The following is a 23,005-nucleotide window of genomic DNA, read 5'->3' as shown; positions in this document are numbered from 1 at the left end:
CTGTGATACAGATTGGTACATATTTATGGACAGATTTCTCATTTTCTTTGGTTCAGAACATTAGTTTCTGATTTTCTGCTGTTTCCTTCAGGTTTCATGACTTTCTCCTGTCAAGCAGCTGTGAGTTCATTTTATAGTCATATGAAACACTTCATGAAAAGCTTTCTTCCTAAAAAGAAACATTTTTTTCTTACTGACCTTTTTCTGGTATTTAGATTGCATGAGAATCATTTGCTGGTTTTGTCTTACTTTAGCTTCTGATTCGTTTCCACCTTAAAAAAACCCAAAAATATAAATGGCATTTTGTATAAGCATTTTAACTGCAAATGCCAGTCATTTCAGAATACAGCAATATAACAGCTTGGATGTATGCATATACAGGAAATTTTTCATAATTACAGTAGCTGTCTGACATTAAAGAGAATAGATAGGAGACCTTTTCGATCATTTTATTCATCCATCAAAAGCACTTGCCTATTATTTACAGAGCACCCACTGTATCATCCACTCTACCAACAAATATGTCCCTACAATATATGATCAGTTTACTGAGGAACTATTCCATTTTCAGAAAATCAGTCATGCTTTGCAGGTGAGTTTTCATTTTCTGATCCAACTACCCCTACCTTTGCTCAGTTTGTCACACACATACAGTCAGAAATTCTATTGCTAAAAAGTTTCTCTTTTATCAAATTTAGGATCTTGGACTCTGCCAGCACTAATGGGATGCTATCATTTTAATATTTTCTAACTAATGTCTTGGGGCTTGAGGAAGAATCCCCTTTCTGAAATGGAAGTAAAAGCCTTTTCCCACAGACCTCACACTCATATCGAGGCAGTAGAAGCTGTCCTTTTCCAAAGGCACGGACTTGCTTTTGTGAACATCTAAAGCTCTGGCCATAATGTTCAGCCTTCAATAAAAAGAAACAAAAACGCCACAAACAAATAAACCACCCACACAAAGAAAGCGATACTAGGGATGGAGGGAGTGACTTTGATTCTATTACTCTGCTCTATTTTCCAAAGTATTTTCTTGCTTTAGGAAAGGATATAATTTATTCCCTCAGTTGTTGCAAAAACTAACAGCAGCCCTCACTCCATTCTGAGGATGGGGGCTGTATTTTGCCTGTATTTTCATGGGAAGTTCCCCTCTGTGTGACTCCTAATTCAATAGAAGCAGCTAAACCACTCTGTACTACTTAAGGTGCCTGATATCCTGGGCTGTATCAAAAGCAGCATGGGCAGCCAGTCAGGGGAGAGGATTCTCCTCTGGTGAGACCCCCCTGGAGTGCTGCACACAGCTCTGGGTCTCCCAGTATAAGAAGGACATGGACCTGCTGGATTGACTCCATAGGAGGGCCTCAAAGATGATCAGAGGGCTGGAGCACCTCTCCTGTGAAGACAGGCTGAGAGAGTTGGGTTTGTTCACCCTGGAGAGGAGAAGGCTCCAGGGAGACCTCCTAGCAGCCTTTCAGTACCTAAAGGTGACTACAAAAGAGCTGGAGAGGGAATTTTTGCAAGGGCATATAGTGATAGGACAAGGGGGAATGGCTTTAAACTGAAAGAGGAGAGATTTAGATTGAATATAATAAAGAAATTTTTCACTATGAGGTGCTGAGGCACTGGCACAAATTGCCCAGAGAAGTTGTGGATGCCCCACCCCGGAAGTGTTCAAGGCCAGGCTGGATGGGGCTTTGAGCAACCTGGTCTAGTGGAAGGTGTCTCTGCCCATGGCAGGGCAGTTAAAATGAAATAATATTTAAGTTTTCTTCAGACCCAAATCATTCTAAGAAATGTAAGACAACTATACTAGACCTTTCAGGAGGAATCACTCTTGTCTAAAGGTAGCTTTCTCCATTTACTAATGGAAGATAACTAATTTTAGGTGCTTTTGTGACATTTAGTGAATGGGAGATCAATTCCTTAAGTGTGGCAACATTTCTATGGACAAAAATAAATCCCTAAGATAAGTTCTCAAGAGAGACTGGCCATACAGTATACAAGTAATAACCTTAGAGTAGCAATAAGCATACAGCTGGCATTGTAGAATGTCTCTTCCCCAGGTCTAGAAAATCAAACTTCTGCTTAAACCAGTTTTGAAACCTCTTGGATGCTTAATCTTTCTCTTTTTTTAGCCTTTTACTGCCAAAATTTCTTGTGTGCACTGTATTTTTTTGCATGTACTGATGGACATCGTCTTGGAACAAATATTTTTCTGATCATTACTAGAAATTGCCTAAAGCCTTTCAGAAAGGTTTAATTCATTCAGGTTGGCTTGGCTGTAACATGTCAGATGCTTCACTGAAGTCAGAGTGTGTTGTGATCATATATAATAATACCAGAAAAGAGACCGTTGCATTTATCAGGCATGATTTGTTGCTCCACTCATTGCTTATAGAGGAGAGTGGAACTTGCATCCTTCATTGCTCTCATCTCTCCGTGATGCCTGAAAGTTTGCCAGTCAAATATTACAGTTTAAAGCCAGAATACTTATTTCCCTATGGAAAGCACAAGTGTTAAAAAAACTTCAACTTTAAGAAACTTCAACTTTATTTAGAGATTTTGTTTAGTGATTTGGACTACATGTGTAGTCCCTTAAAATCACTCTGAGAAAATAACACATTATACTTTTTTCTCTTAATGAGTACCTACAGTGGTGACATTAGAGATGCCACTTCAGTTCTAAATTTGTTCCAGTGGAAATGATATGTTCTAATAATCTTCGCACCTTAGCTCTTTTCAGAGGCACTGAACACAGTGCCTGTGTCTCAGTCTCCAGGAGTCTAAGTGGAAGCTAGACAGTGACTGAAGACATCATATTTTCTTTCTTTCTTTTTTTTTTTTTTTCCTCTTTGGTTGCTTCTTTCCCAAGGAAGTTTTTAAATGCAGTAGGGCCAGAGGAAGTTAAGACTCCTGACACTCAGTCACTGCAGCTTTGACAGCACACCCTCAGTCATGCAGCCAGCCCGCACACATTCTGCACAGACATCACACACCAAATTTCTGTTTCCAGATTTCACTTTCTTCAGCAAAAAGCTCTATGGTCTTCTTATGACAGGAGTATGTTGTCTTCTAGGGACTACTCACAAGCAAGAAGGAGATGTTACACATGAACTCACAAAGACTGTCTGGCCACATGACTGCATGTGATTGTGGGAATACAGGGCATTGCCACCACTGCAAACAACTGCGACTCAGCTGCAGGGCAGAACATGTGGGACCAGGATCACCTTGAGCTAAAAACCAGCTCTGGGTTGGAGTCAGTTCAAATTCCTTTGTCTCCCACCTACTGACTATTTTTATACACTGTACACCACTGCAAACTAATCTTGCATAGTCTGGCAGAGAAAGAACTTAATTTGCAGGTGAAGGCAGGCAACATCCTGCACTGCGCACCCCAAATTCTCCTATGACAGCCAAGGTAAGGAAGGGCAGCTCTTCTTTTCTAAAACTTTTTTAAACTAATTCTGAAATATCACTAAATTCAATACTTTATAGTGGTTGCAATTCAAGATATCTCCTATACTTTCTCTCACTCATCTAGAAAACATCTTGGTTATCTTAGCAAACACATCAGTTATGTTCAGGGCGTCTTACGTTCTTGCAGCTTTTTACCCTGTTTTTCATTTACTTGTCTGTTTTTATCTTTATAAAATTGGTAACACAGAGCTTCACACACATTTAGTCTGCACATGCTGAAGCTGCAGGGATCACTTTGGCCAGCCAGCAGCCACGAAACACACATAGTAAGACAGAGGAGTTTTCTTATGGGTAACTGGAGGGTCTCCAACATGCTGTCCATCTGAACACTACTGACAAGTGTGTGCTCCCTCAGAGACATCAACCACAGAGAGTGTAAACAGCAGGAGGGTTAATCCATCTGTTTTCCCCAAATGTTAGTACAGATTTTCTACTGTGATCTTGACAGATTTCTTGAGTGACAATCTGTGCTGTTTTGTTTCAGAAACATCTTCCTTGCCATGATCATCAGGAAGCACAGAGCACATACAATAGGCTCATGTCAGCCCTTATTGACACTGAGTCTCTTTAATAAGCAGCATGCAAGAAAAAGTGAAAAATATCTCATGTCCTGCAAAATAAAATTTTGCAATTCACATTTGCTGATTTACATGTCTTACCCAGTCTCTGTGGACTCAACGTAATTGGCCCTGGCCTGTGTTCTTTCTTCCATTGCTCCAGGTCATTGAGCTCTTTCTTAGCAACTGAGCAGGCATAAAAAGAAATAAATATATGGAAGTTAGAGGGAATACTAAAAAGCAGCCATTATTGCTAATTGCATGTAATCCTGAAGACCATCCAGGAACAAACTTGTTCTCAAGGGATGCAGACACCCCCACAAGAGGTTACTCAGTCACTGCAATGATCAGCTAAAAAGGCAGTTTCCCTAATTCGAGACTGTAATGGTGAGCAACCCTAGAACTCAACTCCAAAAGTAAAGCCAAAACCAGCTAAGAGACTGCTAATAGACTGCTTTTTGACCCCTGGGAATCCGTAGGTAAGTGCCCCAGTATTTATTCCTGCAGGTAAAGCAGAAGTTACAATTAAGATGTTATTGCTGCATAGAGGGAAATCCTTGTGGTGTAATGCTCCCCAGCAGGGAAATGAAAAGTAATTTTCCCTCCCAGCCACATGCTCCCTAAATAGAAACAGGAGGAATGCATGAATCAGCTTCAAATTAAGGCACTTCAGCATAGGCACCCACATGTGAGATGGGCAGCAAGCTCCCAGTGTAGTCAGTGGAAGTCAATACAGCCGGGGTGCAGCCATATGCTCTAGGATGGCTGGCTGATTTAACTTCTCTCTTTATTGACTGACAGAGGAAAAAACCACAACAATTCCTTTCAATAGCAAGGCCAACAAAGCCTATGGAAAGAGGAGCTGTGTTTTACACTAGCACTTTGCTTGCTCTAGGAGCTCATTGCACTCCTACTAACTGTATTTCCTAATGGCTGGCTATAGCTATCGGAGGCCGACACCAGCCCTCCTCTAACAGCATAAAGCCAGTATTTGTGTAAGCTTCTAAACAGACCCAAAAGACACAGCTTTTTATTTCACCTTTTAAACAAGCATTTAAGTAGAGACTCCATTCAGTGAGGTCCTATTTCTGCCAGCATCCAAGACAGAAATACTTGACATGCTTCAGACCTTTCACACTGGTGCCACAAAGTGAAAACAGACATTTATTACAGCAGCAGCACCTTTGTTGTTAACATCACAGTCAGGTCTAAGATGATCTGCTGCTATTCATCCCTCCATAAGATTTTAGTTTGGTTCATGATAAGTCCATTTTTTTTCTTGCAACCCAAGGAAACCCAACCCATACCAGCCTCCTGGTGAAGCATTTCAGCCAAACTCACACTGTTTGAGAAGAAAGGATTTAATTGCACTGTTTCCTCAAGGACTCAAGACATGAGAAGTGCTGACTCACACTCCTTCAGCTTTCATATCTTGCATAAATCAATGCCCAGGAGTGTAGGACTGCTGTGCTCAGTCACCTCTGTATACAGAATTTATTTCACAACTGACTCTTGCTGTAACTTTGCCAATAAAAGATTTCAACATATGCCTGGTCTTTCTGGTAGAGGTTCAGGGTGTTCCTGCTTAGCTACTTTCACCAGCAAGACTCAAAGCCAAGCAAAAGTGAATACTTTCAATCTAAAATGACTTTTACCAGCTTGAGAAAAGACCCACCTACAATCCTTAAATGCATATTCAAGAACCAACAGCAGCTGCAGTTGCTTTTGTTTCCACATGGGAGTATTTTCAAAAATATTTCTTATTTATATTTTTGTTCTTCCTCCTCCTAACCCAGAGACTGTTCAAAGTTCTCTGATATTAATTCAATCCTGTAAAAGTTGGATAGAGCTAATTCCAGCAAAGTCTTGTAGAAGCCATCTTGAACAGCTCCAGCACTGAAATTACCAAAACCCTTCTGAACAAGATTTATTCTGCATGAAGTGAAGTCAGATGATGAGTCAATCTTCAGAAAAGCTACATGAGGATGGAGAATGCTCACAGCACTGGCTTCACTGTCATAGCTGTACATATAAAAGCATTGTAAAAATGAGGATAAAAGTTGCAAGAGCAATAAAATGCATGAAGCCCTAAAGTTATTCAAGTAGAAATAATGTATTATTATATTAGACAATTCGACTTACTTTGCTGCAACTGTTTTCTTCTGGTTTCATTTGGAGTTACCAGGACATATGGGCCAACACTAAAATGAAAGAATACACTCTTATTTTTCCTGTTTACACAAAATCAGGACTACAATGAGTTCCTTCATCTGCAAAGTCAGTTTTCTGCTGTTGTAGCAAACAGCTTCATATAAAAACTAGTATTTATTCTGATTCAGCTCCTCAGAAATTTTTGGTAAGTACTCTAGAAATACTTGTTATATTTGGAATTGGCAGCAGATAGCAAGCATAATATTTTCAGAAACTTTTAGCATAGCCTTTGCTGTTCTTATTCAAGTTTTGCTCTAGACTCCTGACCTCAAATCTTATGCTTTCCAAATCAAATCACTTCCTTGAATCAAAGTGGTCCATGTGGAAGACCACTATCTACTGGGAAGAGCACTGGTGCTCGCAGTCCCACCCCTTACCTTGTAGGCACCAAGCACTTTGTGAACTCAAGCAGCCTGCTCAAAAGTTGTTCAAGGAGTGTGCAAAGTCACACTGTTTGTGATGGACTCAGGAGACTTAGTCTCAGACTGAGCCTCAGTTTCCTTGTCAGTCTTTCATTTTCAGGCACCAGGAGCTCCTTGGGCATATTCATATTCATCTTGCTGTCATGCAGAAGGTGCAACTCACTGAATCAGGACAAGGGCCCTGTTTTGCCAGACTTAATTCAAAATGCAGTTGCTGTCTCAAGGAGCTATCAATCTAACGTGACAGCAAAGAGGCAAGACTGGGTTCAGAGTGTATTAACAGACTTGAGGTGATCAAAAGAGTGATGAAAACACATCAGTTCCACTTGGAGAAGACAAAGGGTTTTATCTTCATGGTGTATAGTGTGGGTAGGAGTTTACACGGCTCCTGCTCAGCAGAGGCCGTGCCACGGCAGTGCAGGTTTACCAGAAATGCACTAAGGAGAAGTTGCCCCCACACATCAGAGTCTTGGCAGGGTTTTATATGCACATGTGGGCACAAAAATTTCACACGTGTGAAAACACGAGGAGAAGAACAGCCAGCAAAGAATAATTAGGGGTGAAGGCTGAGCCTCTTAAGGAAGGGTCATATGGAGTGGCTAGAGGACAAGCTAGTAAGCAGAGAGAGCGGCTGGCAGTGGAAAAGTAATGAAACAATAAGGCCCAATACTTAGGCTTAAAAGGGGAATGAAAATCATGCAAAGAGATCAAAGTGCCCAAAGCTGCCTGCTGCCGTATCACTGTAATTCAGGGTTTGGTAAGAGTATTTATATCCAATTACCTCTTTCTCTTTGAAGACTTATTCTAGGAGGATGTGGATTAATTTATGAGATTAAACTAGTAAAGATAGAGCCGTGAGCTTTAATGGTGCCATTTAATACGATCCTTTCCCTTTCTGCCAGCACACTCTGGTGCCCCTGAGACGGTGAGACTGTTCTGCACGTCTCCACCGAATCCCAGACCCTTAAAGGCAGGAGTGAAGAGAGCAGCAATACCCCACTGGCATTCACCACACAACTGCAAACATTACTTAAAAGAAGCTTTGACAACACATCTCGCTTATGGCATAACACTCCCCATCAGTAAAGTTGTTCCAGATTTTTCTCTATTTGATTGAGTAGTAGCATTTCCAATTTATCCCAAAGTGCCTTTAACAAGCTGCTGCACAATTTATCTGTTTCAAGATTTTTTGTTGTTGTTTCAGATATTAAGATCATATTTCTCCCAAGTTCATAAACAAAAATTATTGAGTACCTTTTAAACTCCCCTCCCTTCTCTTTGGCAGTGATAAAAGTGGCTGAAATTGTGGGTTGCAATGCTACATATCTTTCCCCCCACCAAAAAATCAATCAGTGCATCTAAGATACCACGCTGCTTCACAGCACTAGAGGGCAGAAGAGCTTTTATACCATGTACTTTGATGACTTCAAACAGTGTTTGTCTGGTTGATTTCTTTTAAGTTATAATCAAATTTTTCAAAAAAGAAGGGACCTCTTCTTGTCTGAACATGTATGAGAAATCACGGTATCAGATGCATCCCTTTTGCCACGAATCATTTCCTTTATCTGCTTCTGCTTTTTGGCTGGAAGGCTTAGACCCCAGGAGGCCAGGTGGGGCCCACTCTTCAGATACCTGACCATAGCCTCATCTTCAGAAATTCAGGACTGTACATGAAATATAGCAAAGATCAATGAGTTTACGAAAGACATAGAGGTGACAGTACATTTACCAGCTGTTTTCCAAAGAGCAGATTAAGAGTCATTGTGTTCAAAACAGTGCTTATTTAAAACTCAAATTGGTTTCCATTTTATTGAAATAAAGCCGAAGAAAATGAGGATGCCAAGTCTCCAGTGTGGGAGGGAATGGGAGAACAGGACACCAACTTTTGTCTGTCTTTTATCTAATGCTTTGTTTTAGTTATTATTAGAAATTAAAAGACAAAAAAAAAGGGGGGGGGGCAGTTGAGTTTATTGAGTTTATCTAACTTTATAGTACTCATCTTGGTCTCTAGAAAGATATTTTAGAATGTAGATTTGGGTGCTGGGATCAAAAATGGCCTTAAGCTGAAGGAGGGCAGGTTTGCATTACATACTAGGAAGAAGTTCTTTACTGTGAGGGTGGTAAGGCACTGGCACAAGTTGCCCACAGATACTGTGGATTCCCCATCCCTGGAGGTGTTTAAGACCAGGTTGGATGGGGCTCTGAATTTGGTCTAGTGGAAGAATTCCTGCCCATGGCAGGGGGGTTGGAACTAGATGACCTTTAAGGTCTCTTAAAGAACCATTCTATGATTCTCTGATCAGGGGGAAGGAAGAGTAAGTACATGGTAAACTTCTTGTGGGAGGGGTAAAAGTCAGGGTACAAACTGGTTCCTTGCCTTTTTACCCTACAGGAGAGGAGCCAGATGAGCTGTTGCCTGAGAAACTCCACCTGCCCTACCAGTTCTAAAATCCACACCTAATATCTGTCATTTTCTTGAGATTCTTTTTTCTAAGGAGAGAAAGTTAATGCAAAAACCCACCACCAGCTTTCACTTCGTGTTTTTATCCAGTTTGCAGGATATTGTATGTCATTTCTTTGTTCAGGCAAAACCTCTGATCCAGTTAAGCCTATAAAACCTGCTACAGCCTGTCAATTTAATATTCCAGTCAGTTTCTGGGTTGCCACAGTAGCCATAAGTCTGGAGCAAATTATCCTTCTTACCTGGGGAGCAATTAAGGAAAAGTGAAGATTTGAAGCTATCAGTGGTGTGCAGAATTTTGTGCTTTATATCAATATATGAAGTGCTTCAAAATCCACAGACAGAAAAGATTATAAAGAATGTAACTTTATAGTTTCACTAATAATGATTCTAATTGTTATAAGAATTAAGCCTATCTTTGAGGTAGGGTTGTTTTATAAATACAAATACAGAAGTCACTGGAAAGGGGAGAAAGAACATCTTACCCCAGTTATAGCTCTTCAAAAAGAAAAATCATCTTCTGCCTTTATGGATCATATTATTCTTGATGAGTATTTTTTGTTTTATTTTCTCCGTAGAAAATGGGAATGTATTGACTCATTACACAGACTGAACAGATATTAATGAGAGTAGGAAAGTTATAACCCAATAAGAGAATGTATCTATATTAAAATTAAAAAAAAAGGAACCTCCTATGATTTTTCAAGCAGATACACATAATATACTGCAGTCATGGGATTATAAATTCCTATATACCAATATATCATTGTGGTTTAGCCCCAGCCAGTAACTAGGTACCACATGGCTGCTCACTCACTCTGCCCCTCGTGAGATGGGAGGGAGAATTAGAAGGTTTAAAGTGAGAAAACTCATGGGTAGAGATAAAGACAGTTTAACAGGTAAAGCAAAAGCTGCACACACAAGAGAAGCAGGACATGGAATGCATTCGCCACTTCCCATGGTCAGGCAGGTGTTCAGCCATCCCCAGGAAAGCAGGGCTCTATCATGTGTGATGGTGACTTGGGTAGACAAACACCATCAGTCCAAATGTCCCTCCCTCTCTCCTTCCCCCAGCTATATAAGCTGAGCATGATGCCATATGGTCTAGGATACTCCTTTGGTCAGCTGGGGTCAGCTGTCTCCGCTGTGCCCTCTCACAACTTCCTGTGCACCCCCAGCCCACTCTCTGCTGGGGTGGGAGGCAGAAAAGGTCCTGCCTCAGTGTCAGCACTGCTCAGCTGTAACAAACACATCCCTGAGTTATCAACACTGTTTTGATCACAAATCCAAACCATAGCCCCACAGCAGCTACTATGAAGAAAATAAGTTCTATCCAGCCAAAACTGGTACATACAGAGAGATATATAAAACATTTCAGTCCGGAGAAACATACAATACAGTCATAGATAATCTGCAATGATATTTTACACTTTGAATGATCAGTTACATAAGGAACACCAGGTCTGAAAATTTAAATTCTGAACCATATATGTAAGTCTACTCTTCTAACTAGCTCAAGGACACTTTTTCAGTGCTTTCAAAGCATTGACCATAGCAACTTTTGTTCTACTTTCTTTCAGGTTTGTATAAAATAGTTTATTTCTGAAATGGAAAAACCACTTGAGGACTGCTGTTCACCAGTAACATTTTTTGCAGAGCTTTGCTCTTCAGTTTTTTCTCAAGTCCACTCCAGCCATCTACCACAGGAGAGATTTTCAAATGAAGTGTGAAATAGTTTAAAGAGTTACAAAAGGAATGGCTGTTATAAACTATTTCCAGTCCCACAGTATTTTATACTGTGGGTGCATTGGTACATGAACATCACAGAGCTGAAAGCCAAATATCTTGCTCTGCTGGGCAAAGTGCTCTGTATGACAAAAATTAAGGAGAACACTGTTGGAGAGCAACACAAATGACTAAAGCTTGGGAAGAAGACCAGGGCAGATTCAGTCTGAGGAGGAACCTAGGGAAAGATGTGGGTGAGATACTGCATTAGATACTATGTTAAGACTGAACTAAAAAGAGAACAGAGACCAAATTGCCAAAGTCAACTCTTGAATTTCCTTCAAAGATAACACTGAGCTGAACTTTGCATTCATTTATCAGGAATTGTTTTAAGAGCTGTCAAGTCCACACCACCACAAAGTATTGTTTTCACCAAGGCTCCCATGCCTGATGGAACAGCCATATGCTGCTGAGCAGTGCAGAAGCTGCCAAATTAACGGGCTACAAGATGCCAAATCCCAGCAAGCAGACTACTGTCCTGTAGGTATCCCTATTTTGCAATGCACACACAGCCAGATGCTAATGATAATCGACAGCCACAGTTCTAGACCTCAGCTGAGCAATATGCTCTGTGTCCCAGCAGAGCCATAAGTGGAGCTCTAGGAGGGTGTACAAACCTTGCATGCAGGCTTGGGGCTCTGGCTTTCCATCTTTATCAGCGGCATCATCTCACCAGTTTGCAGCTCAGAGACAAAAGTGATTTACTGAGGCTTAGCATTACACTGTCTGATTCATCCTCACTGCATGTGTGCTCTTAACACGGGAGGCAGAAAATGAACTACATTAGCCGGAAATGTTTATCACCAAATACCTACCTCCATGGATTTTGTCCTGTGTTTGCCACAGGCCAGGAATGTACTTCATTACCACAGTTCAAATGATGGCTGGAAGATTATTACACCAGGGGAACTCACTTCTGTATCTGGTCCCTTTGGTTAACTAAAACTTCCATTAGGAACAGACAACTTTTTTGCCATTGTGAGGCTTTGGGTTAAAGCAAAGAGTTAAATCCTGAAGAAGTGAACTTGCAAGGGGGAAGAGTGAGAAGCGAGAGAGCAGCAGAGAGGAGCCCAGGAGAAAGCAAGAGTCAGAAGAGTGCAGGAAAGAAACAGACCTGAGGTTCTGCTGTTACTCACATGCTTGTAGAGAAATTCCTGAGTTAAAATTTGGTCCAAAGACTAAAACTGAAACTTGGAATTGAATTTCCAACAGTTTAGATGAGGCTCAGACTCAGCAGCTTGTTGTGGTCCTAGCACATCAGAAAGAAGGTCACATGCTTCAGCTACTACTCTGTTTTAAACAATCTCAACCAACTTCTAAAGCTCCAAGGAAATTGCCACACTGAAGGATCAAATCAGGGAGCCAAGGGGTAGCTCTCCGCCCAAACTTGGCTCACAGCACAACTTTCTCTCCTCTGAAAACACTAACGTGCCATTAGTCAGCCTGCACTTGTGGTCAGACTACTACACCATAGGGGCAGAGTTCACTGTGGCAGTGTTGTGGATCAGCATCAGACCCAGCTCATGCTGTCCCCACGTCCTAGAGCAGCTCAGTTCCCTCAGTGCAGCACAGTGTCAGGGATTTAGGGAGCATGCCAGAGCCAGCTGGAGCACCTGGTAATCACTAGCCGTGAGGAGCATGGAGCATCCATACGTGGGCAGGCCAGGTGCTGGGCTTGGCAACACCAAGTGCTGAGCCGAGCTATCCCCTGCAGAGGCATGCATGTGTTGCATGTCAGGCTTGCCAGCATGCCTGGAGAGCTCAGCAGGTCAGATGCCATATCACATGAACATTGAGATTTAAGCTATTGGCATGTTCATCTCTGCTCCCCCCCTTCTTTTCTTTTCAACAATGTATTTCCTCCTCTGCTGTGTCTGCATCAGAGAATTTGTCCTTTCATTGCCCCTGCCCAAACACAGCGTCCTCCCATACATTCCCTATTCATCACCTCACCACAGCTCCTCACCGAGCTGTGCATCATGGGAACATGTCAGGGCTTGTGAAAAACAAGCTCTTCCAAAAAAGCCTTCTAATACAGAATTTGGAAGGACTTCTTCCCCTCCTCCATGCATTATATGGAACAGCAACCCCCACAGACCAGACTAACAGTACAGGTATTGTCTTACATAGACCCTGCCACCAATCAGGTGGCTGGAGGACAGGCTGGCTACTGACCACAGTGAAGCTGGGCATCTCTGAGTCACTCCACTGGGCTGTAAATATTAGTACATCAGCCTGAAAGACAGCGAGTTGGGAGAATTCTCCTGTGCAGCAAGTGGAGAGCTAAACCCTGAACAGACAGTGCATAATTCAAATTACCTTTCTAGCACTCCCACCAGTGGCTGGGCAGTGGGCAAAACAAGCATTTGGCTAAAAACCTGCCTACAGTTTCGTAGACTAACTTTTTTTTTATTTTAAAGAAACTTCAGCTCATGAAAAAAAAATCAGAACTGCTAAGTATAGTCTATCAGCAAAAGGATGGGGTGTCTTATAACACCATTTTTTTTTTTTTTAGTTCAGGATTAAGATTGGAAAAGGAAGGCAAGAAAGCTCTGATGGATTTGGCTCCAGCAGTCAAAGAATACAGTTTCTCGAATCAAACATTCTAGCAACTTCGCTCTCCTTTCACACAAAATGATGAGGGACTGTTACCAGCTGTGCAGCAATATATCTTCAGGTTTTATTATTTCGAATTTCATTTTTTAATGGATTTTACCAGAACCAATATGATTTTTGGCAGCTTTAAAGGCGCTAAAGACAGACTGCTGAATGGGGGCAGCAGTTTCTTTTTCAGGCACTAGCTATAGTTCACCGTCTAATTTCCCCACTTTCCTACACCTTTTCTTCTGTACAGACTTTTGTTTCTGAATAGGTATGAACAGGGGCAATTTGGGAATCCGCTTTCTACAAGTTAATTTCATGGCACTTAGCAGACAAAGTGAAGCCACTTAAATGCAAGCTTATTATTATAAGCAGTTTCAAGCTCTTGTCATCCTGGTGACTTTTTTCTCCATGGCCTGAGACCACATTCTATGTATAACTGGATGTGGATGTACAAAGTGTGACTTCAATTTTGCATTTGAACAAGTATTTTTCCTAATTAGGACCACTTTATTGTCACTTCTCACCCTTGACATATCATATAAGGGCTTTTCCAAAGCAAAACTATCCTCTAATATCATCTGCCCACCTTGTCCTTTTTTAAAGTCCAGTTTGAATATTGAGTACTGAACGAGACTGCAACATGCTACATCCCACACATATTTCATGTGTCCAGTCTAAACAAAAGGTCTCCTGATCCTACCCTAAGATGCTACTGAGATGTTTTCCCATTCCCAACTTCTCTCGCAGCCTGAGACTGAGAGTTTGCATGGAAACAATTCACACAGAGCCTTCAAAAGAGACTCCAACTCCTGCTTTGCTGGCAGCAAAACCATATCCCTGTCTGTTTCCAAAAAATAGCAAGCAGAAGCTGGAATAGAGACACTACTTGGCACAGAGGTATCCTACTTGGGCCCCTCATGTTCCCTCTGCTATGCATATTCCAGAAAGCCTTTAGTAATGCTAGTCTGTGCTTTTTTTCTTCTTCTGTCACCCTGTGACTTCAGCTCTCCAACTGCTCTGGTTATTCCAGAGCCCAAAAACCTGGACCGTTCTGAGGGTGTCCCAGTATTTTAGTTTTAAAGATCATACTAAAATAGGTTGGTGGCTAAAAAGCTGAATCAGCTTTATCACGGCTAAAATTATATTTTAATCTGAAATCTTTCTTGAAATTAACTTGAGAAAACAGAACAAAGTAATAATGAATGGAACAATTGGGTTTTTATTAAAAATAAATATCTCCTCTGTTCTGTTTCAGTATTTCAGATACTATCTTCCAATTAATCTGGGTTAGTTAAGGACATTGCCATTTAAGTGGCTTCATCCCATTCAAACTGCCAGGTAGCATCCCCCTTCTCAAGGGAAGGATGAAAACACCAGTCTTGTCCACTTCCTTTTTCGACTATTTGTTTCCCGCTTATATTACATGGTTTCTGTTTCAACCTGCCTTTTCCTCATCCCTTCTTTTCACTAACTGCATACTAATGAAGGCTTTAATTTGTACATCCAGGATTTAGGAACTAATTCTTTGTTAGAACTTCATGAAGATGCAGAGAGAATCTTTTCACATAGCAAAAAATACTACTCAGTCTTTTCAGTGGATGCACAACAGATTTATGTCTGCAAGAATCATGTAAGATCAAAGAGGGAACAGGGATTTGTGTGATTATATGTGCCCTGGCCTTAAATTCTGCAGGGAGCTCTGGCAAACCAATTAATTAATTATTCACCTAACCTATACCAGGGGGTTTGTATCCCAGACAAAAACTGGGCAAAGACAGTCATGGCAATGGGAAAACTCCCACTATCCCTGATGCCGCCTCCTCCCCCCCCAAAAAACCCAAACAGCAACAGTATGCATACAGCACAGCTACATAAACGGACTGGGGCTGTCCTCGTTCTACTGTGGATATATGGCACTGTGAGAGCTGGCAAGACAGAGAGTTTTTCATATTTGGAAGTGTCAGAAAATAAACAGACTGTAACTGAGGAATTGTTGTTTGCTCTCCTGAAAGTCAGTCATTAAAGCGCTGATGGATTTTAAAGGGACTCAGCTCTTAATAGTCCCTGTATCATTACTACTACCTAATAGGCAAGCATTCATGGGTTTCAATGGAAAGCTGCTGATCTCTGCTCAGCATCAGCTGCCTAACACCTCCTCCCCACATGGCTCCACCTTCTTCAACCAGAAAGAAGGGAAAAGAAACTGAAACAGTTTGCAGTTTCGCCAGCTGCCCTTTGGAAGCCGGGAGAAAAAAAAGCAAGCGAAGCAAAATCAGCACATAACAATAATAATAATCTTAGCATTATATGCACTGTTACTGAGAACTCAGAAAAAACACATTTGGGGAAAAAGACTAAACAATTAGCTATGGTCATCTAAGCATATTTATATTAAACACGTGTGCATAAAATACACACACACAGAGATTTCAGTTTCTATTCTGTATTGTATCTGCAAGATACGGCTCATGCAAGCTATCTCAGGATTGTCACTGGAAAGCCAGAGACAGACTAAGCATAGATTCCAATAAAGCACAAAATGAAATTGAGAGCTGAAGCTTTGGTTTTAGTTTTGTCAGCATGAGCTCCTGGAAGCTGTTCTGTGTCCTTGACTGCATTCAGAGCAGTGCTGGAATGCAGCCTATATCCACCTCTTAAGCCAAAGTAAGTATTTTTAGACTTTCCAAGATGAAATATTAGGAGACACAGAAAACGGGGAGCTAGAACCAGATTTGAAATTTCACTTTGAAAAGGGATGCCAAGAAACAGACACCACATATGCCAGTATCCACAGTACAGAACGGGTCACTGCTATGGCACAGGGTGTGAGCCATGCTATCAAGAAGCCTGCCAGAACAACTTGGGTCCCACGTAGGAAGCCTCAAGAAGATGACAACATGCTGCTTGCGTGCTCAGCCATATCCACAGGCTCTCTATAAAGTATGTGCACCTTTAAAGGTGTGCAGCTTGAGTAAGCTGGAGAACGGGCACCCAATACAGGTAAATCATCTTAGTCCGGCTCCTTGTTACTTACCACTGCTCTTGCTGGTGGGCTGATGCTTGGTCTCTTTGTTTCTCTTCAGATGTTGTCAGCTTCTGGGTGTTTTTACCCTTCTCTGTTTCATTGTTGCCACCCCAGGGGTTACCCTGAGAGGAAAAGGGAGTACTGGAGGCAGTTGCTGTCCTGTACCTGCTGCCTTCCTTCCATCCTCCAACCCCAGACATGGTTTTGCAAGTACCTTGCCTTGACAGAAACCAGTATTGCTTCTACAGCTAGGGAAAGACGTGGTAACCTTGGAGTTACCACATATCAGTTTCAATTCCTGGTAAGCTCCACCCCTTCCTGAACTTTTGACTGGTAGGCATGCCAATACATGTACTGGTTTCTGAGGCATCCTCTGGATGAAGCTCAAGTTTGATCATCTCAGTCACAGCACCCAGGCAGGCAGGAGTCACAGGGTGACAGCAAAGCTCATCTGTACTAATAAACTGGATGACAACTGTTTGTGCAGAAGCATGGAGAGGTCTGACATTTTTCTGATATATTTCTGACATATTTCTGACATATATTTCTGACATATATTTCTGACATATATTTCTGACATATATTTCTGATCTATTTCTGATATATTTCTGACTATTTTTAACCCAGCACTTCACATTTACCTAGGACAGAGAGAGTAACTCTTGGGGGTGTTATGACCCACCCCTGAAGGTGAGGGTAACCCAGGTTCTTGTTAATAGATCCCTTGGGGCAGATCAGAGTGAAACAACACTGAATGATTGTTGTTTGCAAATTTTATTTATATATATATATATATATATATATATATATATAATTTTAGAACAACTTTTTTGCAATGGAAAACAGATATATAGTCATTTTGGTTATTATTATCTATAGTAATAGTATAGTATCTAGCTCCTTAACTAAAAACCAAGCTATGCTAAACCACAACATATGGCAATATGAAAGCATAAAGATATCACTTAAAATGTTAAGGAAAAAGAAAGGAAGAAAGAGAAAGAAAGGGTAAGAGTAGGAAGATACGTAACTACCACCCCTGGATTTACGATGAGACTTGAGTGTTGCTGTTGGTCAAAGTGGTGACTGAAAGTCCTGATCCATCATTGGGGGTGTGTGTATAAGAGAGGGCAATTTGGCATGGGAAAAAGCACCATCCTGTCTCTACAATGTTTGCCTCTTATCAGCTTCAAAGCCCAGCTTGTAGACTCTGGCAGTTACAAGTTCACCCCCTCTGTCTTACACAGACCAGAGGTTTGCCATTACACACCCAAAAACTCATCTCTTTCTCTGTGGCTGCAAACCTGGTCTCAGCAAAGCCCACTGGTGCTCCCAAAAATGGGCAGTTGTTTTGAGTCATAGTCCAGTTTCTCACAAGGGGTTTACCGGTTTCTATTTTGCATGAGTGTGCAAAGAAAGATGAAAGTGGAACTAAAAACTAACCTTCAGATAAATCTTAAGGCAATAGTCCTGAAAAATTCCATATCTGGCCTTTAAATTCTGCTCAATCAGAAAACTTCTTTACTTTGACTTTCCTAATTCTACCTGAATAGATGACAAATACACGATCCACTTACTGAAAATGGAGATCCCTTGAGTGATCACTTCTAACCAGTGGTAGTGTATCTATGCGATCTGCAGGGATGGGGATAACCAGCAACCTTCTTAGTATCATTAGTACAAAAAAGATGTTTGGCAACTTCTAACCCAAGTGAAAAAGAACTAGTAATGCTACTCCAGGTTAATGCAGCAGAGCTAGGGAAATCCAGCTCCACACACACACATCTTGTCACTCTTTGTCTTCAGCTGATCAAGCTACACTAAAAGCACACTGCTGGCGAGGTTTCCTGACTGCCTAGACAATCTATGTCTTACAGCTCTCTCCACACATGCAGGGGAAGGAGCAAAGTAAAATGCCACATGGAAAGCCACAGGCTGCCTGGTGCTTGTAATGCTCCTTGGGACCCCATCACCAGCAGCTCACCTCCCAGAGCTTCCATATCCACCAGGACACATCTCCTAGGGCTCCCCCAAGAAGGCAGTACCAATGGTCTCTCCCTCCCACTGTCCCTCCTAACATATTCTGCAGCAGAGATGATCTTCATTGGTACACAAATCACTCTGCAGAGACTCTGGAGTGCAAGTGTGTTGTAAGGGGTGAACTGGTGCATAGTCCCTTGCATCACTTCTCTTCACAAATATATATATATTTTTAATGTACAAGGTGCTGGTAAATGAAAGCAAGCATCAAGCTTACTCCCTTCCATAGGACTGCAGGGTCAATACAGGAGATGCAGAAGCACTAGAAGCAGCACAGAAATGATAGCAAAGTCATGTCTGAGGACTGCAAAGATTTGTGGAATAACAGCTGTGTCTACAGACACCCTATCTGGTAAAAATCCAGCTTTGACATCTGGAGTGTTCTTATCCATGCAGATTGATGTCTTAATAACCCATATTTAATTACATAAATTGATTATAATTAATGCGGCCACTGCTGCTGTATCTTCAATCCTACAATGTTATGTAAAATTCAGATGTAGTGTTGTTTTCCTGTTGAAATTTAGAAACTTTTGGCTGAAAACAGTAACAGTAGAATCTAAATATTTACATCTGCATTGCTCAAAAAAGAGGGATGTGAAATGAACCCAAGCACCAGAATCTCGATCCCTTTTATTGCTTCCATGCTCATTTATTTCATAGCTCTGTTGTGGACAATCTGAAATAACTCTGTCCAGGACTACACGCAGGTCTGGCTCTATGGATGGCTCATGCCAGACATGACCCCTAAAAAGTCAGGATTAACAAGTGTACCAGATTTACTTTGTCCACCCTAAACATTTCTTCATCACTATCCCAGCATCTCTGCATCTGAAACTCATCCCACAGCCTCTGTGTGATACTCCAGTGTATCATTCATCAGCCCTTCAGCTTCATGCTATTAAACACATTTCACAGGCTGCAACCCATCCCTCACATTGCTTCAGATGCACTGAGCTGAAATAGCCCCAAAATAATAATCAAGTTCTAGCATCATGGCAGTACCACCTAAGGCTCTCAGGACACTTGGAGTTTAGTAAGGACATGCATATTGCCTCCACTAGGATCAACCCAGCCACTTAGCTACTTCTAGCCTAATGGAGGCTAGTCTTGGGCAGTATATATGTCAGTCTGTACTAGCTGTACTTAGGAAAAAGGATCAGCCTCCAGCCCTGCTTAATTTAGTGTTATAGATGTTAGATAGATGCTAAAATGTCAGAATGCCAATGTATTCAGTCTCCCGAAACATGCAAACACCACCAAATCTCAACCCTGCCCAAGTCCTCCATTAGGATTTTAATTCAGTACTTATGTATTTGTAGACCCACCAAACACAGGCTGCCAATTCTATCTGAGGGGCTATAATTATAGTTGTCTCACATCCCTAACTGGATCTGAGGTTGCGATGCACTGGCCCTTGCTATCAAGTGAGCACTCACACAGCTGGTGGCTCCCTCCCTCCCCACCAGCAGGACAGGGGAGAAAACAGGAAAAGGCATGAGAAAAATCAATTGTCAAAATAAAGCTTTTTTGTCTGTAAAGCTCTGTTGCCTCCAGCTATTAACAGCCATTTTTTTTCTTTTATTTTGTGGGACACAGAAAGATAGAAAATGATCTTTCTTTTGCTCTGAGAAAATTCTTCAGTGGACATGTGAAATATTAAGAATCATCATATTCCCTCCCTCACCTCTGTTTCTCATGAAATTGCAATAATAAACCAAAATAACTTCTGTGGAGGAACGTTTTGTACTGAACCTTTATTTCCAACTCTGCAGCACCATGAACTACACCAAAAATGAGAGTATTGGAGACCTTTTCTCACTATAAAGGATCTGGGTCAGCCATGTCATCATTTCTTTGGGAATGTTAGATAGGATAAAACTCTCTTCTATGAAAGAAATAGTATTAAAACCCTGATAAAATTAAACCAATGTAATGTTCCCTATCTTTCCTTCCCTGAAGACAACTGTTCTTCATTATTTCACTGTTGGTTTATGGCATTTTAAGGTTTTGCATTTTTAAGGGTTCTTTTTCCACAGCCACAGACGCGTTTCATTAAAAGCTAAGATTTTTATTTGATTCAAGGATACTAAAAGCCTAAAGCCTGAAGAAAAGCATCAAACTGCAGGAGACTCTTAAATGGATAGTCAGGACAGGCAAGCTTTCATACAGCTGACTCTCTATTTTTCCCAGAAGCCAGGAAATGGTATGATTGCTGGAGAAATGATTTTTCCTTTGTCATCAGCAGTAAAACACTTGGTCCAATAGCTGGATAGGATGCTGAAGGGTTCACATACAAAATTTTTTCCCTGGATATTTTGGCTAAGTAGGTAAGACACACAGCTGAATATACTATAGAGCAATTGATCATTGGGAACATATCCTTGTATTTTAGGGCAATGACAAAGGATGGCAAATATCCCTACAGGCCTATAATTAGCAATGCTTATAGAGTTTTTATACCATGATGGCATAAAAAAATTTGAATTTTTAGAGAATTTTTACTTTACCAATGTTTTTCTGGATGAGTACTCTACCTTGCTGTACAATTAGGTTGATAGCTTTCTGCAGGGTTGATAGCACTACTTGTTACAGCTGAGGATGCTGGAGAAGAGAAATTTCTCTGCTTCCTGGAGACAAGCTCCAGAAGGAGGGTAAAATGTCAAGATTTGGCTAAGATTTATACTTGTTTAGATTTAGAACTGGAATTTGTCAGGTTCAGCAGAAAGAACGCCATTAGCTTTGACAAGTGCGTGTGTGTGGATGTGCTGGGTAATCTATTTAGGAGATGTAAAATGCTGCACACACTTCCCATTTTATTGCAAAAAGCTGAAATGGACAGTACCTGTCAAAACCTATCATCTTCCACCCTCTAAAAGAAAATTGACTCTTGCTTTCTCTACAGTATCCTTCAGCATTACAGCAGGTCCACCTCTCCTTTAGCTAATACTGCTTCAGCAAACGGAAGTGGAGATTGAAAATATAATTAACCTGATGTCCAGAATTTGCTGTATTGGGGTCCACAAGCAGTGCCTGAAGATTTTTGCTACATTTTAGGAGTATTCTTCTGCCTGGAGAGTGCTATCCATACCTATATTGCTACATAAATAAACACTAAATAATAAAGTAGGGCTATTTTAAAGGTCTGATGTTATAAAAACAATCAGGACTACAAATGCATGTTTTATACCACTAAAAATGCCTGCAACAAAACTATTGGAAAAGGCAAAATTAACTGGTAAAGTGCACAAATGCTACCAGAAACAAAGATCTCTAACAGCCCTTGCTCCAGCTGTGTGTCCAGAAGGAAAAAGTCCTTGAGAAGTCCGGCAGTATTAAAATAGTATTTGCAATATTCCTGAATAGATCTTTTTCTTAACAATTTTTAAAGTACAGATTTACTTATTCACAAAAGACACGTGAGCTTTTTGGCATATATACCATCTTCTTCAAGGAATAATTATACTCTTTGAATTCCTAAAGGCCATGATTAGTTCCAGCTTAGGATTTCATATAATACACCTTGTGGTACCTAGTCAACCAAAGGTGTCATACAGACAATTACAGTATCTAGAAAGAACATTACATTCTTTATTGTGTTATGTTTCCAAATACATTACCTAAAGAAATTAGTAGAAGTCCACAGCTCGTGCCTCTTTTTACACATATATATATATATATATATATATATATACACATATATATATACACACACACACATATATATAGTGGTAATTATATAATTTATACAGTATACTGTAGTAACTGAGTATATAAATACTTGTAGGAGAATTAACTCTTCCAACTTCTAATCTTGGCTGGGAAGATTTATTCTTCACTCATTTGTATGCACATGACAATTCAGCAAGGCTCAAGTACTGACTTTACCAGTTTTATATGATATGCCTCATGATTTCCTTGATAACTTTCAGTTATACTCTCTTCTCTGCCTGACCTCAGAAACTTTAATCTTTAGGATGAAACTTTGGTCCCTGCCATTCTAATTTCACTGATCAGGTGCTACATTTACAAGTACTTTGGAAATTCTCAGTGGTAAAAATCCCACACCCGCACACCCACACAAACACACACACTCCTTGTTATCAATTTCACAAGATTTTACTTGGTATCTGTTTCTAGATTCTCCTTCACTCCTGACAGAGACTCTTGCCAGCATTGATCCTGACTGCAACATGGAATACTGTAGCACAGGCTGTTTAGGAAAATAATTTATAGGAAAAGTATGCAGACAATTAACTTCAATGGCATAACAAATCTGGACAACATTGCTACACATTAATAGTGACAATATCCTGGAATATACCAGTGTTTAGGATTGAATTAAATAGTAATGGACAGATTGTCTCTACCAGCACCATCCTGTGCATAACGTAGCACACAGCTGTGTCACACTGAGAGG

The 23,005-nt window shown here is 40.8% G+C and overlaps 1 protein-coding gene across 2 annotated transcripts in view; it reads right to left on the bottom strand.

The window, feature by feature from the left end:
• EPSTI1 (epithelial stromal interaction 1) overlaps window positions 1-16,839 on the bottom strand; it is a 49,389-nt gene extending 32,550 nt beyond the window's left edge. For both annotated transcript variants that reach the window (XM_048295366.1, XM_048295367.1), the window contains exons 1-4: window positions 16,555-16,839; window positions 6,180-6,238; window positions 4,140-4,223; window positions 199-272 (exon numbers count right to left, since the gene is read on the bottom strand). In XM_048295366.1, the coding sequence (XP_048151323.1) occupies window positions 199-272; window positions 4,140-4,223; window positions 6,180-6,238; window positions 16,555-16,745 (408 nt within the window). In that variant the 5' untranslated portion in view covers window positions 16,746-16,839. The remainder of the gene's footprint in view (window positions 1-198; window positions 273-4,139; window positions 4,224-6,179; window positions 6,239-16,554) is intronic.
• Between the last annotated feature and the right edge of the window lie 6,166 nt (window positions 16,840-23,005).

The sequence above is a fragment of the Corvus hawaiiensis genome, chromosome 2 (genome assembly GCF_020740725.1).
Source record: "Corvus hawaiiensis isolate bCorHaw1 chromosome 2, bCorHaw1.pri.cur, whole genome shotgun sequence".
NCBI classification, from domain to species: Eukaryota; Metazoa; Chordata; class Aves; order Passeriformes; family Corvidae; genus Corvus; species Corvus hawaiiensis.
The sequence above is the reverse complement of the archived record's forward strand: the minus strand, read 5'-3'. Positions and strand labels throughout refer to the sequence as shown.